The sequence below is a fragment of the Hippocampus zosterae genome, chromosome 14 (genome assembly GCF_025434085.1).
Source record: "Hippocampus zosterae strain Florida chromosome 14, ASM2543408v3, whole genome shotgun sequence".
NCBI classification, from domain to species: Eukaryota; Metazoa; Chordata; class Actinopteri; order Syngnathiformes; family Syngnathidae; genus Hippocampus; species Hippocampus zosterae.
The window spans coordinates 13,234,063-13,256,741 of NC_067464.1; the positions used below are offsets into that span (position 1 = coordinate 13,234,063).

The 22,679-nt window shown below is 42.2% G+C and overlaps 3 protein-coding genes across 5 annotated transcripts in view; 1 reads left to right on the plus strand and 2 right to left on the minus strand.

Annotated features, from left to right (window-relative positions):
- Positions 1-410: 410 nt before the first annotated feature.
- Positions 411-22,679, minus strand: part of kiz (kizuna centrosomal protein) — a 46,346-nt gene continuing 24,077 nt past the window's right edge. The window contains exons 14-15 of the mRNA XM_052086844.1: positions 8,623-8,669; positions 411-713 (exon numbers count right to left, since the gene is read on the minus strand). Coding sequence (XP_051942804.1) covers positions 610-713; positions 8,623-8,669 — 151 coding nt within the window. The 3' untranslated portion in view covers positions 411-609. The remainder of the gene's footprint in view (positions 714-8,622; positions 8,670-22,679) is intronic.
- LOC127615238 (uncharacterized) lies at positions 9,947-11,882 on the plus strand. 2 transcript variants are annotated; one of them, XM_052086868.1, is made up of 3 exons: positions 9,947-10,057; positions 10,548-11,423; positions 11,500-11,882. In XM_052086868.1, exons 2-3 carry the CDS (start codon positions 10,560-10,562, stop codon positions 11,713-11,715), a joined length of 1,080 nt encoding a protein of 359 aa, XP_051942828.1. In that variant the 5' UTR covers positions 9,947-10,057; positions 10,548-10,559; the 3' UTR covers positions 11,716-11,882. The 2 variants fall into 2 exon arrangements, with proteins under 2 accessions (XP_051942828.1, XP_051942829.1); XM_052086869.1 differs by lacking the exon at positions 9,947-10,057 and having other exon boundaries at positions 10,412-11,423; positions 11,500-11,637; positions 11,674-11,882.
- Positions 12,747-15,614, minus strand: LOC127615226 (uncharacterized). 2 transcript variants are annotated; one of them, XM_052086846.1, is made up of 3 exons: positions 15,581-15,614; positions 15,196-15,372; positions 12,747-14,562 (listed from the first exon to the last, which is right to left on the minus strand). In XM_052086846.1, exons 2-3 carry the CDS (start codon positions 15,268-15,270, stop codon positions 12,808-12,810), a joined length of 1,830 nt encoding a protein of 609 aa, XP_051942806.1. In that variant the 5' UTR covers positions 15,271-15,372; positions 15,581-15,614; the 3' UTR covers positions 12,747-12,807. The 2 variants fall into 2 exon arrangements, with proteins under 2 accessions (XP_051942806.1, XP_051942805.1); XM_052086845.1 differs by having other exon boundaries at positions 12,781-14,562; positions 15,196-15,606.

Below are 22,679 nucleotides of genomic sequence, written 5' to 3' on the forward strand. Positions count from 1 at the left end.
TACAACACAAAATACAGATGACTACTGTGTGTGCTAATCCTGAAGCATTTGCACAATTAAAGGCATCTGTAGAACCGACACAAGCATATTTGGGCCATGCTAACACTTTGTAACCTGCGGGGGGATGGAGGGGGGCGGGGTTGTACGGTGCGGAGGGACGCTGCTCTTCAGATGGTTCATGGGTCATGTGGCAGTGTGCCGAGAGGCCATTGTGCTTTGTCATTTAACAGGTGACTCACATCACTACACTCAAGCATCCCAAAGGCAGAGCACTCGGAGATGCTTGCGGCATTCAAAATGGATGATTTTCAGTCCAGTGCAAACAAATTGCTTTAAAAGATCAGTTTAATCTATTTCGAGCTGCTATTATGAGCCGGTAGAGTTGTTCACATAAAGAGACTGAAGCAGGGTTAACAGCACAGCGTTGGGTAACTCTTCACATGCAGCGTGAGAGTTGCCAACTTTATTATGTTTTTTATGACAACTGTACCAAATTTACAATGCAGAATACGATATTAGTAGTCCGAGTGGAAAATAACATTAACCAAGCTGTGTGAACAAGCCCTTTTATTGAAATAGAACTTTGAAGAACACATCACAGGGCAAGCATCAGTCATAGAAGTCATCCGTGTTGTCGTCGTTTGTGTCGAAAGTTTGGGGGCGCAAGGCTGCTTCAATCTCGGAGTTTGTGTCATCTGACTCCTCCCAGAGGTCTACAACAGGCAGTTAAAAAAAAGAAAAAAAAAGAAACGTGACACCACTGCCAAATATTTACAATTGTCTGATGCTTACGTTTGTTAACCTGCTCAATCGACACGTCAGAGGCATTCAAGGATTTGAATGTGCTGATAACTAAAGCAAACCTTGCAATAGCACAAATAAAATTTCAGTGCATTCTATTTTAGCCAGTCTTGTATATATAAATGCAATTTACCTTGACGAGCAATGTTATGAATAAATATGTCGTACTGCGGCTGCATTCAAATGAGCTCAAAGTGTAATTCATGTTGAAGGTTGGAAGGTGAATGAATTTCTGCTCAAGAAGAAATAAGATGAATCATGACACCAGTTGGCCATCCATTCCACCAGATAAAGGTACAATATATAATCACAGGACACAAGATTAGGTTTTACCTGAACAATTCAATATATCATTTGAGTTAAAATGGTGACAAAGAAAAAAATCTTGTACATCTATTCCTTTTACAAAAATAATGCTCAGGCATTTTTATGCTGTCAGAGAAGATTAAAAGGACCAAATGAGACAAAGATCAAAATGGTCCATTTTTCACAGTCGAGCTTACTTTATGTCGTTTTTTTTCCTCAGAAAAATGAAACTGGAATCATTTTTAATGCCGCTAATGCCATTTTTCATCGCCATAATCGAAACATCTGTCTTACTGTAAATGTCGGAAACAGAACTGAACACCAAATTCTCTGTGTAGCCCACAGGTGACAAACTCAAGGGCCAGGGGCCAGATCTGGCGCACCACATCATTTTATGTGGCTCGTGAGAGCAGCTCAAACATGTCAACTTCCATGATCCTTTCTAAAATGTCTACCAAAATTTTAAATTCTCATATGTAATAAATAAGATATATTCAAAGGTATATACAGTATATGCAATATATATTATTTATTTATTTCTTTATCCCCCCCCCCCCCCCCAAGATGGCGCCCGAGTAGGCAGCCTTCGGCAAGTGCTCTTCAAGAGCCTTGCTTTTTTGTTCTTTTTTGCTGTTTTTGTCTTTTGTTTTGTCACATGTTGTTTGTTGTTTCATTGTGTGGACCTGATATGGACTGTTTTCAGCGCTTTTTGGCCACGACATTCGTCAAAGTAGCAGTATCTGCGCCTGTACCAGCACAGATTTTGATTGGGAGGAATGTCGGCGCCATTGACTGTCGTTGCTGGACAGACCTGTGGCGCTTGTGTTTTTTGCGCCAGTAATGGGCAGCATTTTTCACAACCCCGATTTGTTCAGTGGCTCTGTCAGCGCTGTTGGACAGTTGGCGTTGGTGCGGCTGGATGGATGGCCGCTGAAGTTGAGGATGAGGAGAGAGGAGCTTTGGCGAAGAGCGCCGATGCGGATTTGGAACAGTGAGTCGCCGCTTGGAATTGAAATGGATTTCCATGGGACAGGAGAAGTGAACCAATCTCTTTTTTCGTCAATGGATGCTACAGCTTCTTGTTGACTTTGAAACTTAGCTTGTAGCCGACGTGTGCACATTTTGAGCATGACGTCTCTGATCCACTGGTTAAAGGACACTTTGATTCTCTCCTCTTTCATCTTAAACCGCTTCAAACAACAAAGCGTGTGACGGAAAAGTGGTTAGGACTGCACGACTGTCCGTGTTTTATGTTATGTGTTGTGTTTATTATTTTACTTTATGTTAACTGTTTTGTAAAGCGCTTTGTTACAGCTGCCGCTGTTGTGAAAGCGCTATATAAGTCAGCATGTATTGTATTGTATTGTATATTCTTGTTACCAAACTCCTCATTACAGTTACTTAAACAATAATTGAATAAAACATTATTCTTGATTGCTTTATATAGTTTCAGTCATAACGGCCCTCCAAGTGAAACGGTCATTAAAATGTGGCCTGTGCCAAAAATGAGGTTGACACCCCTGATGTACCCAGTGTGGACAAAGGCACGTAACATAATATCCATTAATTATTTTACGCATCGTTGCTGTCGGGTGGAATTCCCCCAACATTTTTTCCTCCTTCTCGGGGAGTAGCTGGCGTTTGGGCTGGCTTTTTCCGCCCATGAGCGCCGCCCGCTTCTGCCCCAGCGCGTCTGCTTGGCAGCCAGGCCGAGATGTCCCGCCACTCTGGCACCCACCCACCCGGTCAAGGTGCCCACTGCCTCAATGGCAGCCTCTCGTCATTTGTTTTGAATATGAAGTTCGACCCATGTGTGTGAATGCTTTCCAGTCAAAATCTATGCTTCCCCTGATGCGGATTTAGCTCTTTTAAAGCATTTTCTAAATTAATATTATTTTTTTCTTGCACTGTAAGTAATTTTAGTAAGCTACGTTTTATTTCTGCAGTGTGTTTTAATATCTTAGAGTGCAGAGGTGCAGGGTTCGATTCCGGCTCCGGCCTTCCTGTGTATGGAGTTTGCATGTTCTCGGCATGCCTGTGTGGGTTTTCTCGACGAACTCCGGTTTCCTCCCACGTTCCAAAAACATGCATGGCAGGTTCATGGAACACTCTAAACTGTCCCTAGGTCTGATTGTGAGCATAAATGATTGTATGTCTATGTGCGCCTTGCGATTGCCTGGCAACCAGTTCTGTGCCCGCCTACTGCCCGAAGACAGTTGGGATAGGCTCCATCAAGCTAACGTGACCCTGTTCAAAGTAAGCAGATTAGAAAATGGATGAAATATAACTATAACTATAAAATCCTTTCAAACGTTTTACTGAAATCCTGTCATGTACTCAAATACACAATTCAGTCGTGCGTGTGAGACAGCCTTTCACAAGTGCAAGCCATTAAGAGTGTTTCACTTGAGTCTATGAGAGCATTTCAGTAGGTGGTTAACTTAATTTCAAATTGTCCCATCGGGGTCGCCACGGTGAGTGACTTGCATGATTTGTTTGGCACAGTTTTTAGATGGATGCATTTCCCGACACAAGCCACCCATTATCCAGGCATGGGACCTGCACAGTGCGTGGCCGGTGATTCTGAATTACTGTATGTCCCCGACGGCTCTTCATACAGTGTAGGCCAATGATGCTGAGCAGATTTACACTGCAGTAATGAAAACGAACATGTCTCTTGACTGCCCACTTCAAGGTGTTGTCCACCTTTCGCTCATAGTCGGCTGCGATAAACTCAAACACCCCTCATCGCAAGAGAGAATGCATGGATCGCTGGATGTCTGCGACCGTGCAAATACAAATGAGCGTTGTCTAAGGCAGGCTTGTTGATATATTGTAGCTCTTGTATGAGATCACATGAAATCATGTGGTGGGTATACATAGAGTTAGCAGTAAGGAGGGCATGAAAACGAATATCCCAATGATGGCAATCTTGCCCCATTGAAAAATCAGTGAAGGTTTGGGGAATGATTACTTCAAGATGGTTCGATTTAATCAGAAATGTAGGAGGTTACCAAAAACCAGGCCGATAATATTTCTGATTCATGATTGTGGAAAAGTATTATGTGCATTTTACTTTTTCAGTAAAAGGGCTTTACCTTCAAGGTCTAATTCTGGCTTACAAGTTCTCTCAAAGGGATTTAGTTTGAAGGTCGATTTCTGACTGACAAGTCCTTAAAAAGCATACAGCTGCTTGGAAAGAAATTTTCATTTTAAAGGCTGTTATTCACATGAAACTTAAATTCACAGAAATATATTAAATGTCTTTGTCTCTATTTGCCTGTCATACACAATTAACCACTTTTGACAACGTCTTCACAGACGGTTCATCCGTGTCACACTCAAGTGCAGAGAGTGGCCAAGTGGAACACACACATGTGAACAAGACTGTATTTGTATCCTTCCTTTGTAAGTGTGAGAACCATGCACTCTACTTTGCTTCTAATTATTCCAGCCGAACAGAGAAACATATACACAAATATTTTTTTTAAATTTTCCATTGAATTTGTAATGAAAAGGGAATTTTTATGATGGTTTTTCAATTTTGTGTGTCTATATATATATATATATATATATATATATATATATATATATATATATATATATATATATATATATATATATATATATATATATATATACAGTTCCTAAGGCAACGGTTTGGCATACGGGAGACAGTGGTTCGAATCCCGCTTGGGGCAAAAAATGAGCACATAACACCATCCAGTGTGGGTCCTTGGGCAAGATCCTTCACGCAAATGCCTGCCTCATACAATGATGAGAGACAATAAAACGAATGACATGTCGGCTCAGACGTCGCCCGGCCAAACAAGGTCTGCGTCAGGTGCTGGGGAACAAGAGCACCTTGATGAAAAATGGGCTACTGGAACAAAGCGGAGATGGGCGAGATGCGATAACATGGCTCTGTTGGAATGCTACTGCTCAAGCAACCCTAGTCAGAGGGGTTACATGCAGAGAATGTGGGCTAAATGGTTACTTCGAAAACCACAGTCACGGTTGACCACGAAACAACTAATAACTAATCCAACATCCACAAACGGCAACTGCTGTCACAACTTGAGATTCATGAGGTACAACGCAGGTTCCATGATGAAGGGCCCGAGGCTGCCAGATCAGAGGAGGAGGTCATACAAGAGATTGGGAGGCAAGCCCCAATGAATGCAGATGATGAGATCGGGTGGCCAGCCCCAATGAATGAAATGCTGAGCGAGGCACCAACTGACCTGAAAGCTAAGATCATGGCGAGAATGAAAGCTGGGCAACCTAGAAACCGATTACAACGGCTATGTGAAGTACCATCTGAAAGTCTCATTGAAAGTGTGAATGCAGCACTGAGGGCGATCCCTACCGTAACGATCACAGAAACCAATGAGCTGATATACGCTTCAGCATCAGTGATCCTGGAGACTCTGGGCTATAAGAGCAACCATGGAAGCCATGAGATACGTTACCCACCATGGAAAAGACGGTTGGAGGCTAAGATCAAGGCGGCCCGGAAAGATGTGAGTCAATTGACGGAGGCCCAGAGAGGTGTGATGAAAAGGCCGATACCCGAGAGGTACATCCAGATGACCATACCTGAAGCACTTGGAACTGCCAAACAAAGGCTCCAAGCCTTGTCCAGTCGCCTAAAGCGGTACACGAAAGAGAATGAGGCCAGACGAATAAACAGGCTGTTCGCAACACAACCTGCGAAAGTGTACGCTCAGTGGCAGGATCCTAACAACAGAGCTGACCCACCAAGACTGGAAACTGAAAGGTACTGGAAAGGCATATGGGAGAAGGAGGATGCACATAACAGCAGTGCACAATGGCTGGTGACCCTGAGAGAGGAGCACCGCAACCTCCCTGAAAAGAACCAAGTTACCATAACAGCGCCAGACATACAGGAAAGAGTCTCAGATATGAAGAGCTGGACAGCACCAGGCCCGGACATAGTCCACACCTACTGGCTAAAGAAACTCACAGCACTCCATGAGCGCCTAGCAGTACAAATGAACCAGCTGCTGAGGGATGGGACTCACCCAGAATGGTTAACCGAAGGGCGAACGATCCTGATCATGAAGGATCCCTCAAAGGGTGCAGCCCCATCCAATTCTCGGCCAATAACCTGTCTCTCCACAACATGGAAGCTCATGTCAGGCATCATTGCGGCTAAGATAGGTGGACACATGGATCAATACATGAACGAAGCGCAGAAGGGCATTGGTAGAGATACCAGAGGAGCCAAACATCAGCTCCTGGTTGGCAGAACAGTCACACAAGACTGCAGGTCCCGACGTACCAACCTGTGCACAGCTTGGATTGATTACAAGAAAGCCTATGACTCGATGCCACATACATGGATCACTGAATGCTTGGAGTTGTATACGGTGAACAGGACCCTAAGAGCCTTCGTTGCGAACTCGATGAGGATGTGGAAAACCACACTTGAAGCCAATGGCAAGCCACTTACCCAAATGTCATTCAAATGTGGCATATACCAAGATGATGCACTCTCCCCACTGCTGTCCTGCATAGGACTGAACCCCCTAAGCCAAGTAATCACCAAGACAGGCTATGGATACCGCCTCAAAAATGGAGCTACAATCAGTCACCTCCTCTAAATGGATGACATAAAGCTGTATGCTAAGAGCGAAAGGGACATAGATTCCCTGATCCACACAACCAGGATCTACAGCAGCGACATCGGGATGTCATTCGGGCTTGAGAAATGTAGTCGGATGGTGACTAAGAGAGGAAAGGTAGTCCGCACTGAAGGGGTCTCACTCCCTAAAGGAACAATAGCAGACATTGAGGACAGCTACAAGTACCTTGGTATACCACAAGCCAATGGCAACCTCGAACTGGCAACAAGGAAAGCGGCTACGGCCAAATACCTCCAGCGAGTGAGGCAAGTCCTAAGAAGCCAGCTCAATGCTCAAGAATAAGACCCGGGCAATAAACAGCTATGCCCTGCCAGTGATCAGATACCCTGCAGGAATAATAAGGTGGCCAAAGGAAGAGATTCAGACCACGGACGTTAAGACCCGAAAGCTCCTAACCATGCATGGAGGGTTCCATCCCAAATTCAGCACCCTGAGACTGTACGCAAGCCGAAAGGAAGGAGGCCGCGGACTAGTGAGTGTGAGAGCCACTGTCCAGGATGAAACATCCAAGCTCCATGAATACATCAAGGAGAAGGCTCCAACGGATGACGTACTCAGAGAATGTCTCAGACAATGGGGAACAGAAGATGAGGCGCTGGAAGAGGGACCATCATGGGAGGACAAGCCCCTACACGGGATGTACCACCGGAACATAACTGAAGTGGCTAATCTCAAGAAGTCCTATCAGTGGCTAGAGAGGGCTGGCCTGAAGGACAGCACAGAGGCACTCACCGTGGCTGCTCAGGAGCAGGCCTTGAGCACCAGAGCCATCGAGGCCCAGATATACCACACAAGACAAGACCCAAGGTGTAGGTTGTGCAAAGAGGCACCTGAGACGATCCAACACATAACTGCAGGGTGTAAGATGCTGGCAGGGAAAGCCTACATGGAACGCCATAACCAGGTGGCTGGCATAGTCTACCGAAACATCTGTGCGGAGTATGGACTGGAAACCCCAAGGTCAAAATGGGAAACACCTCCGAAGGTGGTGGAGAATGACAGAGCGAAGATCCTGTGGGACTTCCAGATCCAGACTGACAAGATGGTAATAGCGAACCAACCAGATATCGTGATCATTGATAAAGGGCAGAGGAAAGCCGTTGTAGTGGATGTAGCGGTCCCAAGTGATGGAAACATCAGGAAGAAGGAACATGAGAAACTCGAGTAATACCAAGGGCTCAGAGAGGAGCTGGAGAGAGCCTGGAAGGTAAAGGTGACAGTCGTGCCTGTGGTGGTCGGAGCACTCGGGGCAGTGACCCCCAAACTAGATGAGTGGTTGCAACAGATCCCGGGAACAACATCGGACATCCCAGTCCAGAAATGTGCAGTGCTGGGAACAGCAAGGATACTGTGCAGAACCCTCAAGCTTCCTGGCCTCTGGTAGAGGACCCGAGCTGAATGAGGGACGGACACCACCCGAGGGGTGAGATGAGGATTTTTATATATATATATATATATATATATATATATATATATAGATAGATAGATAGATAGATAGATAGATAGATAGATAGATAGATAGATAGATAGATAGATAGATAGATAGATAGATAGATAGATAGATAGATAGATAGATAGATAGATAGATAGATAGATAGATAGATAGATAGATCGAAGAGATAATTGCAATGCTAAACATAAACCTCATTGGAAAGAAAATTCTAACAATAAGATCCATCTTCTGCGTTTAGAGTTGTTGCAGTTCATTGGGTCACATCAGTGATCCAGCATTTATTCCATTGTAGATGGTCTTTGGTAAATCAATAATACATAAAAGCCATTCATTTTAATATGTATACTACAAACGTTTTCAAGTGAGCTGTGCGGTTTTCAATACGCCACTAACCTTTTGACTGCAGAGCAGAATAAATCTTGGGGTTCACCTTGTCTTTCCTACAAACACAAAAGTAATGATCAGCTTTTGTCTCGTTGTAGTGATACAAAGTTGCTTTGAAATGACAGAGTGTAACAGTGGGAATTGTAACACTGTCTCACACTGGATTTCTAAACTGTAACACGTATTTGCAAAAAAGACAGTGAGGTTTTTATGACTGTTCTGGTTGTACATCACAACAAAAATGAATTTGGGGTGCCAAGGTATACATAAGGGCAAAGTATACCACAGGTTTGACACCTTTCCAGTATCTCTAGTAACGAAGGCCGTTGCATGATTTTGTGAGAAAAAAATAGGTCGTTATAATGAAGTTTACTTTATAAAGGTGTTCGTAGTCAGCAAAATCGGCAAATGGAAAATGAGTTACGTGAAATAGGGACTTTGAAATGTGAACGTTATCGGGGTGGAAATGGAAACGCCTAATTTTGTGGAAGGGAATTTCTGTAGGTTGGCAACTATGTGTCATAGAGATAAGATTACTGGTTAAACTTGAACAATAATCAAGGAGAACTTGGCTGCTCCTGTTGAAAATGCAACAAAAATGACTTCTACAAGGTCCTCCACTGAAAAACAATCCAAAGGCAGGGTTGCCAGGCTCCCATAGCTTTGCTGATATCACTATGTAAATGTGTGACCTTCGAAACAGCTTTGATCTAACTCAATGCATATGCAATTGAGGCCCCGGTTCCACTTTAAAAGGCCTCCCCTTCAAATTTACATCATTGCAGATACCATTAGTATCCTCAATCTACCCTCTATCTCCCAAGTTAGCGCACGTTTGTCATCCATGTTGCATATTTGTGTGCTTCTTCAATGCTGTGTTGTTGCTTTTCTTAGATAGAGGAGGAAAAGGGGGAAGGAGGAAAATGTTTTCAACCATTCAGATGTTCCTCCTTTGTAGAAGGCAAATTTACCCAGTGTGGGACAAATAATTTTTTTCTTATCAGATGTATCAATTCAAACGTACGGAAGAGGATTAGGGCCAATGAAGAAAGAAAAAATAAGGTTGGCAAGATTCTGACTTTATTCTCAGAATTCTGACTTTAAAGTGAGAATTCTGACTTTAATCTCAGAATTCTGACTTTAAAGTGAGAATTCTGACTTTAATCTCAGAATTCTCACTTTAAAGTGAGAATTCTGACTTTAAAGTCAGAATTCTGACTTTAATCTCAGAATTCTGATTTTAAAGTGAGAATTCTGACTTTAATCTCAGAATTCTTTAAAAAATCAGAATTCTGACTTTTTGACGTTCGTGGAGCTATGAATTGTGGGGGGACGTCAGCGTGTAGCGTGACTTGAAAGAACGGACATCATGTCGTCACCCAGCGACTTTTTGCGTGGCCGAGGAGTGTCGGAGGACATCCTTTCACTTTTGGAGGAGCAGAGGGTGAGTAAACAGTGCGTCGTGTTTGTTTCATGTGGAGTTAACGTGCTCCATGAAGCTTGTAGCTCCGTTGCTAGTCCGAATGTCATGAATGGATGCACCCAGTTTACATTCGTGAATAAGTAGAACGTAACCAATTTAAATGGGTACGTTCCTGTGACGCCACACAACGTTGTTAAAAACAACACCACTCTCGACATCGAACCCCTTTGTGTGGATGACAGTGGCCGTCTGGAGCATCGTTGCAGCCTAATTGCCGTGAACTGAACACACTGATCACGCGGTCGTGTCGTAGGAAGTATGTGCACCCCCACCTCTATTTACTTTTAGACTTTTTGCTGAATATGAGTATACTTGAGTTTGAACTAACACAGTACCATGAGCGAGAACATTATTAAAAACTTTTACAAGCATAAGGTCATGCAGTCATGTTTTCAAAATGTCCACCGTTGTTTTTTGTCAGATTGTAATTGTTGTCTCTTTTCTTGTGCAGATAAAGTGACTGATGGAGGGGGCAACTCAAACAGTGGCTGGAAATCCAGATTTGGATGACTTGATCAAGCTATGTTTTAGACTTGGATTCAGTAATAAGGAAATACTTGCGATTTTAGCACATAATGCTGAAACTATTTTAAGTATTCGGACTCTGAAAAGGATATGCAAAAGACTTGGTCTTTTTCGAAGAAAGAACCAGTCAGACCTGGGAGACGTGTTGGCTTTTGTCCAGCACGAGATCATGACTAGTGGACAGATGCAAGGTTATCGGTGGCTTCATCTGCGTGCCATTCAAAAAGGATTTGTTGTGTCACAAGATACAATAAGACAAATTATACAATTTGTTGACCCTGTAGGTGTGGGAATAAGAAGAGCACGTCGCCTAAGAAGGCGCCAATACACCTGCCGGGGGCCAAATGCTCTTTGGCACCTGGATGGCTATGACAAATTAAAGCCCTACGGGATTGGCATCAATGGCTGTATTGATGGCTTTAGCCGGTATGTGTTATGGGCGGAAGCCTATACCACAAACAGTGACCCTAAGGTGGTTGCAAGTTATTTTATAAAAACTGTTTCACGCATTGGTGGGTGTCCAGAGAGGATCCGTGCAGACAGGGGCACAGAAAATGTTTGTGTCGAACAGATGCAGATGTTTTTGCGTAGAAATCACTCAGACAATTTTGCTGCGGAGAAAAGTTTCCTTTACGGAAGAAGTACAGCCAATCAGCGTATTGAAGGGTGGTGGTCCACTCTTCGCAAACAGAGTGCACAGTTTTGGATTAATTTATTTCAAACACTTCAAGATGATGGCCACTTTTCAGGAGATTTTCTGGATAAAAGTCTTATCCGGTTCTGCTTTCTCAACCTTGTGCAGGTAGAATAATTTTTCTGGACAAATTGTTTTTGGACGAATGAAAATATTAGACTTAACTATTCTGCTTTGTGTTCAGGATGAGCTGGATGAAGTTGTGTACACGTGGAACGCACACAAAATAAGACCAAGCTTGCACCATGATACAGCTTCAGGTCGACCAGTCGTCATGTATTCATTCCCTGCGATGCACAGTGCCGAGGATCAATTAAAACCTGTTGGAACGGAAGAGGTCACTGCATGTATGGAAGAGTGCACTACAAAAGGCAATTTTCCTTGTGATGAAACTATTTGAACTGTGTTGTTTGCTTATGGAGGAAAATGAATGGCACGCGCCATCAGATCCATTGGATGCAAGTGACTTGTATGTTAAGTTGAGAGAGGAATTACTGAAGTCTATTTGACATACAGTATGTACTGATGCAATTTTGGGAAAATGAAGCTTCAAATTTGCTCCATAAACCAGTTGTTGTTTTTTGACTTCTCTAAATTGCACTCTTTTCAGCAGTGGGCTGGAGGTACACGAACTTGCCCTTTCTGAAACCTTTATTTTAAACAACATTGCCATGGCTCCAGCATGTCCCGTGACCCTGGAGGATATGTGTGTCAAAAGTGGATGGATGTCTTATTGTTAATATTGATAGAAAACCTCTCCACACTTTTTCTGATCCGCTTTATCCTCAAAAGGGTCACAAGATATGCTGTGCAGCCTGTCCCAGCAGTTGTTGGGCAGTAGGGGGGGGGGCACCCTGAACTGGTTGCCAGCAAATCGCAGTGCACACAGACGAACAACCATCTCCCCTCACAATCACGGACAATTATTTGGAGTGTTCCATTAACCTGCCCCGCATGTTTTTGGAATGTGGGAGGATGCGGAGAAGCCGGAGACTCCACACTGGAAGGCCGGAACCGGATTCGAATCCTGCACCTCTGCACTGTGAGGCCGACATGCCTCACAGCCATTAGGAAATATATGTAAAATGTTATTAAACCATTCACCGTTGCACACAAGTATATTAACCGTCAATATTCATGTGTAGACAGAAAAACAGTGAATGAAGAGTAAGTTTATTGAACACAATAAATTCTTACTTTTAATGATAGAAGCATGGACCTAAATAATACAGTATAGCTGTTGAAACAACCATCCAATGGTTATAACTTCTTTGCCTTTTTGTATATAAAACCCCAGAACTGTATATTACTGTAATAGAACACCAAATGCAAGTTATTTCTATATACAGTAACTATAAAAACGGCAAACAATGCAACGTTTGTTTCTACAAAACTTAGTGTAAACAGTGAACACAATAATGTACCCAAGCCATGTAGTGCTGATGCAACCTACCTACGATGGCTTATTAACATAGTTACGGGTAAGAAAAAGCTAAACAATGTCCATCGCCCAGACATTACTTTCAAGAACAGCATTGAATTCCGATCGGAAATCTGGAAAATTTTCATAGCTGTCAGCAATATGCAGAACCTTTCCACATGTGTGACCCACCGGCCTTCTACTAAACTCAGTCATTTCCTGGAACTCCACAAGAATGGCGTTGGTTACAACAAGATCAGATCCAGTGCAAAACCGGAGAAACTTCTGAAGCTTGAATTCATCCAACTCTCTGATGAACCTTTTCAGATGGTTTATCACTTCCTTCTGCTTTGGGGTTAAATCAGTTGCAAATTTCAGCAGTTGGCAGACTTTTTTTGAGGTAGGTTGCAAGTCCGAGCACAACTTGTTCAGTGCTTCAAGACTGATGGAGACACGGTGAAGAGTAACCTCCCTCCAGCAGTCAATCACAAACATGGGCTTTTGGATAAGCTCTTTGTGTGCTATTTCCTGCAGTATTGTGGGAAAGGTTTCAGCAGAGATTCTTTTTCTACACCCGTAGCTGTCAAGAACTTCCACAAGATCATCTAGGTCCACTTCTGAAAAGTCCTTCATTGCTTCCATCAAAACTTCACGTTCTTGGCTGCTCACAAACTGCAGAAAATGGGTTTTTAGATCACTATAGACACAGTTGAAAAGCACCTGCTCGAGGAAAGGAAATGCAAGTTTGTTTGGGAAGTAGCAACAATCTTGGTATCCCTTTAAAAGAATTCTCCCAACTGCTTTCCACTTTTCTGCAGGAAAATCATGGCGAATGAATGGTACTTTAATTGATGTACCAAGGGTGCATCGGTCATAGAATTCCTGCCAGAAGCAGCTGAGAACATCCCTCAGTACTCCAGATCCAACACCTGCTTCTTCTGTATTATCTGGGAGTATGCGTTTCACATTGAGTGATTTGTTTAAGATTGCATTTTCAGAGAATGCTATGATCATATCATTCAATGTGTCAGTGTAGTGGACAGTTATTGTCATCACATCTTGTGGATCTGGTGGACCATCATAGATAAGTGTGATGTCTACATCTCCCTCCGTGTTGTATGTGGGGCCAAAAGTAATTTCTGAATCAACATAAACGTCGAATGCCGTGTAGATTTCATTTGAATCGACAGAGACCTCTTCAATTTCAGAGTTGTAGTCACTGGCAGCGTGTGCCACAACCAATACTTCTTTGGACGCTGTGCTGCCATCATGGTGGTCGTCCTTTGGCTTTGTTGCAATGTAAAAGCGCAACAACGTGAGCTTTGCAGCCTCATACATATTGCCGATGGATTGGCAGGTTTCATCAGTTAGGAGGTTTTGTTTGAAATCCCACACCTCAAACTGAAAGTCCAATTCAGATCCTTTAGGAGAAATTCCATCGGGGAAAAATAGTTTCTTTCCTTCCTTGAGAATTTCTTTCAACCCAGCTTCTGTGGACATTTGAAATTTTCTGGTACCCCCTCCCTGCTTCTCCCTCACCTGTTTGGTTATTTTTCCATCATTGTGTATCCATCCAATTGCAACATTTCTCGTTGTTTTCTGCCTCTTCGTCTGTCTTGCTTGTTGTGTCTTTGAGGAAGTGTCTTCTTTCCCGTCTTCTTTCCTGATTTTCATTTTTTCACGTAATTTTTCCAAAAGTCCATTTTTTCTTTTGGATGGGAGCTGTTGAGTCTTGCAAAAATTGAAGAGTGCTATACGGTCTCCATAGCACTGGAGATAATTGGCAAGGGTGGCATCGTCCATCAGTGCTATGACATCACTGTCAATCTGCACAACAAGACAAATAGAAAAAATATACACTTAATCACCGTAACACATAATCGCTTAATTTTAAAGTATGAAGCACAAATTTAATACTAATCTCTACAATTGTAAACCAAATACACAGGCAAACATGTTGCAACTCTTCAATGTTGGAAACCGTTAAGAATGTACAAAGATACATTTATGCTTGAAAATTACTCTATAACCTATTTGTATTAGAATATGCAACTATGATAATAAAGTCCCTATTCAGACAGCAATTCATCAACTGTTGACTTCATTTATGCGTGCATGTGCACATACTTCAAATGATGTAGCCTTGAATTGCGGCACGTCACTACAGTACTTGCTGCGACACGACCACAGGTGTGTTCAGTTCACGGCAATTAGGCTGCAACGATGCTCCAGACGGCCACTGTCATCCACACAAAGGGGTTCGATGTCGAGAGTGATGTTGTTTTTAACAACGTTGTGTGGCGTCACAGGAACGTACCCATTTAAATTGGTTACGTTCTACTTATTCGCGAATGTAAACTGGGTGCATCCATTCATGACATTCGGACTAGCAACGGAGATACAAGCTTCATGGAGCACGTTAACTCCAAATGAAACAAACACGACGCACTGTTTACTCACCCTCTGCTCCTCCAAAAGTGAAAGGATGTCCTCCGACACTCCTCGGCCACGCAAAAAGTCGCTGGGTGACGACATGATGTCCGTTCTTTCAAGTCACGCTACACGCTGACGGTCCCCCCACAATTCATAGCTCCACGAACGTCACAAAGTCAGAATTCTCACTTTAAAGTCAGAATTCTGAGATTAAAGTCAGAATTCTCACTTTAAAGTCAGAATTCTGAGATTAAAGTCAGAATTCTGAGATTAAAGTCAGAATTCTCACTTTAAAGTCAGAATTCTGAGATTAAAGTCAGAATTCTCACTTTAAAGTCAGAATTCTGAGATTAAAGTCAGAATTCTCACTTTAAAGTCAGAATTCTGAGATTAAAGTCAGAATCTTGCCAACCTTATTTTTTCTTTCTTCATTGGCCCTAATCCTCTTCCGTACAAACCAATGACCTCTTTGATTGTCATCTTCTCACTCACTACCATCTTTTCATCTCATCTTCTTCGCCTCAGTTAATTTAGGCACAGTCAGCCGGACACCGAGAATTACATTGACTACATTGCAGTCCATTGCTTCCAAAATACAGTGTACAGTATATTGCTGCGTTCTAAAACAAAACATAGCCATGTGTACTCCCAACAAATCATTGCATTCCCATTTTAAATGTGTTTAACAGAGTTTCAATGATGTCTATTACCTGAGGTTATCATCTACTTACGGTCGTGCACACTTGTATTGAATAACTAACTTAAAAGAAATAAAACTGGGTGCAAAATTCAGTGGGGACACAATCTGGAGGATCATCTGTGTCTGCCAAATGGCAAAGTTTCCATACTGTTCATTTTATGCCTCGGTACATGAATGTGCAAAATGCTCGGGAGGAGCAAATGCAAAAAGATTAAAGGAAGGCTTCTTTAATTTTACACGTGTGCCTTGATTGGTAGTAGTTAGTTTTGCTTGGCAAAATACAAAAGGTGTTTGGCAACATTTTCAACACACAGATACGTCCAAAGGTTGGACAGCAGACACACATTTTATAACGAGGGGGACACACGATATTGAATGAAGATGAATGACTGTTGGAAATAAATGTATCGAATAATTTGCACATTTATGCAAAGTACAAAGTTGGAATTACAGGTCAGTGCCTATTGTTCTATTATTCTGTAGCACGCGTTGGTGGCCAGTTTTCATTGGGTGATCGCGACCCGTTTTTCAACGCAGATCGGCATTCGCATGTGAGAGGGATGGGCGAACACAGCGCACACATATCCGAATGTTTCCTTGCTCATTCTGAAGTTAGATGTCCAGTCTGAATGAGTAAACGAACCGTTGACAACTCTACCCCACCAAACAGAACTGCGTGTCTTAATCCATGTGGTTTTCTCTGCGTTTGGTGACGCCATGGCGACCGTCCACATGGCCGTGAATGACACAATCTCGTCCACTTGTTGCTGAATAAATCAAAGGATACCTCGTTTTTGTGCTCTTCTGTATTTCAGCCATCTTTCTTTTCTCTCTCTCATCCTACGGCGTCTGATAATCTAATAATTTATTTCTCCGGAGAAGACGCCATTTTTGTCACAAACAAGGCGTGGGAAAGGAAGTACACTTTATGCATGCACATGTTTTACTTCCGCATTACTGTCATATTGCACCATTTAGTCAGCGGCTTTGTACGTGTGAAGGCTCCACCAAATTTGCACCGGTGTAAGATATATCGCAACAAAATACATCGGTGCAGCACCGAAGCAAATGTGTGCCATGTGAACACCCCTTTTGAGGTTTAAGCTTGCAGAGAAGGCCCTGACGGCATGCCACTAATATACATTTATTCTTTTGTAGAAATTTACAAAATATCACAGAGATTATTCTGTGGCAATTATATAATCATGTCCAAGACTTCAAAACTCATACATGAGAAAAATATATATTGTTCCAGAAGGACAACCATCTCTGCAGCACTCCACTAAGCAGGCCAAAATGGTGGAGTGGCCAGACAGAGAGAAACTAATCTTTAGTGCAAGGCACATAGCAGCCTGCCCGGAGTTTGCCAAAAGGTACCTGATGAACACTCAGACCATGAGAAATAAAAATATCTGGTCTGATAAGACAAAGACTGAATTCGTTGGCGTGAATGCCAGACATTGTGTTTGGAGGAAACTACTCATCACATGACCAAAACCACACCGACAATGAACCATGGTGGCGGTAGCATCATGCTATGGGTATGTTTTTCAGCGGTAGTAAATGCAATATTAGTCGGGATTGGGGGAAAGATGAATGCAGCAAAGTACAGAGACTGAGTGAAAACCTGCTTCAGAATGCCCAGGACCTCAGACTGGGTAAAGGTTTAACTTCAAACAGGACAATGACTCTCAGCACACAGCCAAAACAATAAAGGATTGCCTTCAGGACAACTCTGTTCATGTCCTTGAGTGACCCAGCCAGAGCACCGACTTGAATCCGAACATCTCTGGAGAGATCTGAAAATGGCTGTGCACCGACGCTCCCATTCAACCTGATGGAGCTTGAGAGGTGCTTCACAGAGTAAAGTGTGAAACTGCCCAAAGATAGCTATGTGTCAAGCTTGTGGCATATTCAAAAAGACTTGAGGTTGTGTTTCCTACCAAACAAGCATGAACATAGTATTGAGCAAAGGCTGCAAATATTTGATGATTTATTTATTTTTTTCAAAATGGCAAAGAATGTTTATCAAAAAAAGAGAAAATATGCTAGTACCCATCCGATTCTGAAAGAAAAATATACTGTGTTCACAGGATTAAAGTGAACATGACAAAAGTAAAAAAAAAAACCCAAAAACCCAAGTAACGTAACTAAATAAAATCAGACATTGCTTTTGAATTAGGGTTTAGATTACTCTGTTGAAATACGCATGACCTGTGACCTTCTGACACTGGGCAGTGACATTCAGACAGTGAAATACCTTGATAGTCTTGAGATTTCATTGGACAGTGCACAGATTCAAGACACCCTATACTAGTGGAAGCAAAGTCGCCTCCAGAACCTAACCAGGCCTCCTTCATGTTTCACAATTGGGACAGTGTTCTGCAGCTGATTTGTCTTGCACAAAAGTTTCTGTTTTGCCAACTCTGCCAGGGTATTGCCCCAGAAGCTTTGTAGTATTTCAGTTTCGGCTTTTTATTCTTTATTTTCAGCAGTGATTTTTTTCCTTGTCCACTATGGCTCAAACAAATATGACACTGATTTTACTTTGACTTTCTATTTCTGCTTCAGGTTGTTCTGGGGCTCTTTTGCAACCATTCATATAATCGGTCTCTATTTTCTTCCTGCATGCTGGGACATTGGCTATGATCCTGTGGATCTTGACATTCTTAATATGGGCAACAGTGGGGCATAGGAAGATATCCTTTTTAGAGATGGTCTAATAGCCTTTATCTTAATGTAACTTCCCTTTGCTTCATTTGGTCCATGTTTAGTGTGGCACACATCATGTCACCAAACATCACAGTAGCTAAGTATCACCCATTAAATAGGCCGACTTACCAATTACAAGTTTGAAGACACCTGTGATTCTAACACAGAAGTTGAGCATGTCTCTATATCAGTGGTCACCAACATGGTGCCCGCGGGCACCAGGTAGCCCGTGAAGACCACTTGAGTAGCCCGCCAGTGCCTGGACATTGTGATTTGCTAGTAGAAATTATGATTTAAAAATGCAAACATTGGCAGTACTGTGAGACATTTCGAAACACGATCAAAGTCTGACAATTTAAATCATCAAGTATTAAAAATAACCCATCCTCATATTATTGAAGGTATTTTGGACAAATATGTTATTTCAGACGTGTATCAATTTGGTAGCCCTTCACACAATCGGTACACATGAAGTTGCTCTCACCCTCAAAAATGTTGGTGACACCTGCTCTATATGGTCACATTATTTTCAGCGTTTTGAGGGGTAACATCATTTTTGACCAGTTCTGATTCGAATGAACAACAACTCAAAAGCAATGTCTGATTTTCGTTTATTAGTTTTCATGACAGTTTCCTTCATCATTACTTTTGTCTGATTCACGTTATTCCTGTGACCACCCTAGGTTTTTTTTCTTTCATTAACACAAAAGTACCCACAATCTATTCCACTTGCGTCGCTAATAAATAACATCAAAAATAGTTTAAGAGCTATGCTATGATCAATTGAATATACTGTAATGCATTAGAAAACATAAGGTTTGGCAAAAATAATGTTTATATAGCATTTAATAATCGCTTGCAAATTCAGACTGAGTGACAGAAAAAAAATGCTTTTGTTTACCGTAGTTCCATTTTTTTTTAAAGCTCTTGCCACCCACACACAAATGTTAATAGCTCAACAGCACTTTTGCACAGCGGAGCTTGTCTAAAGTTAAAGGCAGCCCCATCACCTCATCATTCCCATCAACTCCTACACCCATCCCAGCTGTGACCCCCGCACAAACAATGTTTAGGCTAAGCTTGGATGTACTCTAGCGGGCCTGAATGGCAGGAGGATGTCACCCTTCGTGGGGGCAAACAACAAGAGGCAACTGTGAGTGCATCATGAGTGGGCACACTCTAACATGTGAGTGCTCTCTGCTGGCAATGGGTTTGTACTACAAGTGAGTGGAAGCAGCTGTGATCACAACAGTCTTTTGGATAGTGGCGGGCAGTCCAGCGGGGACAGCCTGTGCTTGTTTGCTAGTGTGACCAGCGGTAAAATATAATGATAAATAACAAAAGGACAATTTTCCCCAGCGTACAAAGCCACCACGCAAAAACACTAACCATTCACATTATACTGCACCTGCACAATCTAAGGAGATAAAACAGGAAAAAGTGTATTAAAAATAAGAAGACAACACACCAAGATTCAAAATAAGCTGTAAAGTTGTGCAAAATGTGCATAAAATATATCCATCCTTTCACAGATTTTTCTAAACCGCCTATTCTCTCAAGGGTCGCAGGCGTGCTGGAGCCTATCCCAGCTGTCTTTGGGCAGTAGGCGGGGCACACCCTGAACCGGTTGCCAGCCATTATAGGGCACATGTAGTGCTCAATCTCACCGAGGGACTATTTAATACAAATCTGGAGTGTTCAATCAAACCGGAGTACCCGGAGAAAACCCACGCAGGCACGGGGAAAACATGCAAACTCCACACAGGAAGGCCAGAGCCGGAATTGAACCCTGCACCTCTGCGCTGCGAGGCTGTCATGCTAACCAGTTGTTATTGGGCCACCCACATATGATACGATGATTGTATTTTAAAATTTGCTTTTTAAGGAGACTGTCAATGCTTTATTTACAGGACATTAACAATATTTTTCATAATTTTTGAAGGTTAATTTTTTTTCTGCTGAGCACCTGAATTAGTTCTCATTATATTGTGTAAGTGTATTCAAATATGTGACTGGTGATTATATTGTGAGAGGCTTCATATCACCCTTTTGAGTACTAGTATGAATAAATGCAACATTAAAAAAAAAACAATCAATTTAAAATCTAAAGACTTCCATCATCACTTACTATTTGTCATGTTTTAGATTGGTTTAAAAAACAAAACAAAACAAAGAATTTTCTTTTATATTGAACAGAGCTGGCCAGGGATGGAAGAACATATTTTAGTCATGTAAAACTCATTTTCAATTATTATTTTTTCTTTAGTGCAAAGCATGCAGGTAACATGTTGTTGTCCTCTTGAAATCGGAAACCAAATTCTGTTCTTCCTCCCTCTCTATCTGTGGACCTCCCCTTCCCTCCATTCCTTTCTCTTGGCTCTCCCATCCTTCCCTCCTCCCAGCGAGTCGTCAGAGATCCACACATAGCCTACCCACAAGAGAAAGAGAGCGCTTCTGATTTTGACACTGAGTGATTTGAGGTCGAATGCTTGAGCACATCCTGTTGTCCGTGGCAAAGCTGTAAACCACTAATTGTTGTGTCAAGGTTTTTGTCAAGCAGGCACTAGGCACAACAATAACACCGGCTGATGGTGAGAGGATCTTTTCCTTATGTGTGAGTGCGTGTGTGGTCATCTACAGACGATCAAAAACCGGGTGAAATAAAAAAAATAAAAAGGTATTTCAAATTGCTAAATAAAAATAAGGACGGTGTAGTCTCTGAAATGTCCATGGGAGAAAGGAGCACAATGTTTCTTTGCACTAGAGGAAGCAGTGGCATGCACTTGCATACAAAGGGGAACAAGTGGTCTTTACATGGAGTGCAGCTGCTTATTAAGACTCACTCCTTCATGCATTATTCCTTTCATTCCCACTCAACCACAAAGTGATTTTACTTCAGCATTCAAAAAAACAGCAAAAGATTTGTAATGTGCAAATCCTGAATAAAGGTTGCAGATCAGTTGCTTCCCTAGCAGTTATAGTACAATACACATTTTATGTAAAAAGACTATTCTCTCAAACCCCATAATAGTGAAATGAGCACACATAAATGTGTTAAGAGTATCTCTTTGCATCTTGTATAGACTGCATGTATTTAATCTGTAAAGCTTATTAAGGCTTCGGTCATTGCTATGCAAAGCAGCACCCAGTGCTTTTCTCTCGCTTTTCATCCAAGTGCAGTGTTTGGCCAATGGGACTGGCCCCCCGCCTCTCATTCTGCATTCATAACATGCAACATTTGCACATTGTATCTCTCAAAGGCCCTGAATAGAAGGCCTTAATACTCATGTAAACAACTGCAAACCAATTACTTAATGAATCAGGCCCACACATAATGAGGAGCCTCACAAAGAGTTATAAATGAATTTTTTTGCACTAAAGCCTCTGCTTTAAACTACAATCCCCTCTGCTGTAGTCTAAGCTTAACAGACAAATCATAATTATTGTCTAAGACAACACAGGGGAGGACATTTTTGTATTTGGAGTCCAGCTTCATCCGCTTATTGATGTCCCTCATCAGCTCACTGACATAAAAAAAAAAAAAAAATAAGCAAATAATGTAGAGAGGGAGGGAGTTAGCAAAGAGGAAAAAAATGCTGAAGGAAGGAGTAAGAGGGGCCAAGAGATGGAAAAAGGGCAAAGTGTGACAAAGTGAAACAGAGAGAAGCTGGCAGAGCATCCTGCACTGTTATGCTTCTGATTGAGTGCAGGGCTTCTGGACCACTTGTGGGTGCATTTAAGTGCAAGAAGTGACTGTAATAAGTGGGCCGCTTCAAACTGACATCCAGAAGAAGATGAGAAAAGAAAACTTGAAACCAAAGGGTGAATTTAGGGTCACTTATTAGCATTGTTGCCAACCATATAAAGATGAACATGGATGAATCACCATTTAATCAGTGAATTTATGTCTATAATCCAAATCACTACAGTTTTGTACAATTCCTTTTTTGTTGTTGTTCTGCGAGTTGTGTCTAGTCACATATATTTTGGGCTTCCAATGCAAATTAATGACATGGAGACAGGCAACATCTGAGAGGGTCTGGGTCTGAAATTGGCTCATGTTTATTAAAGAGGATGGTCCACGCACTGTGGCTGGCAG

Excerpts from the sequence above, each read along its gene's own strand:
- LOC127615238 (XM_052086868.1), top strand. The coding sequence starts at position 10,560 with ATGGAGGGGGCAACTCAAACAGTGGCTGGAAATCCAGATTTGGATGAC. Across the intron at positions 11,424-11,499 it reads GCTTTCTCAACCTTGTGCAG|GATGAGCTGGATGAAGTTGT; the intron begins GTAGAATAATTT and ends CTTTGTGTTCAG.
- LOC127615226 (XM_052086846.1), bottom strand. The coding sequence starts at position 15,270 with ATGTCGTCACCCAGCGACTTTTTGCGTGGCCGAGGAGTGTCGGAGGAC. Across the intron at positions 14,563-15,195 it reads CACTTTTGGAGGAGCAGAGG|ATTGACAGTGATGTCATAGC; the intron begins GTGAGTAAACAG and ends CTTGTTGTGCAG.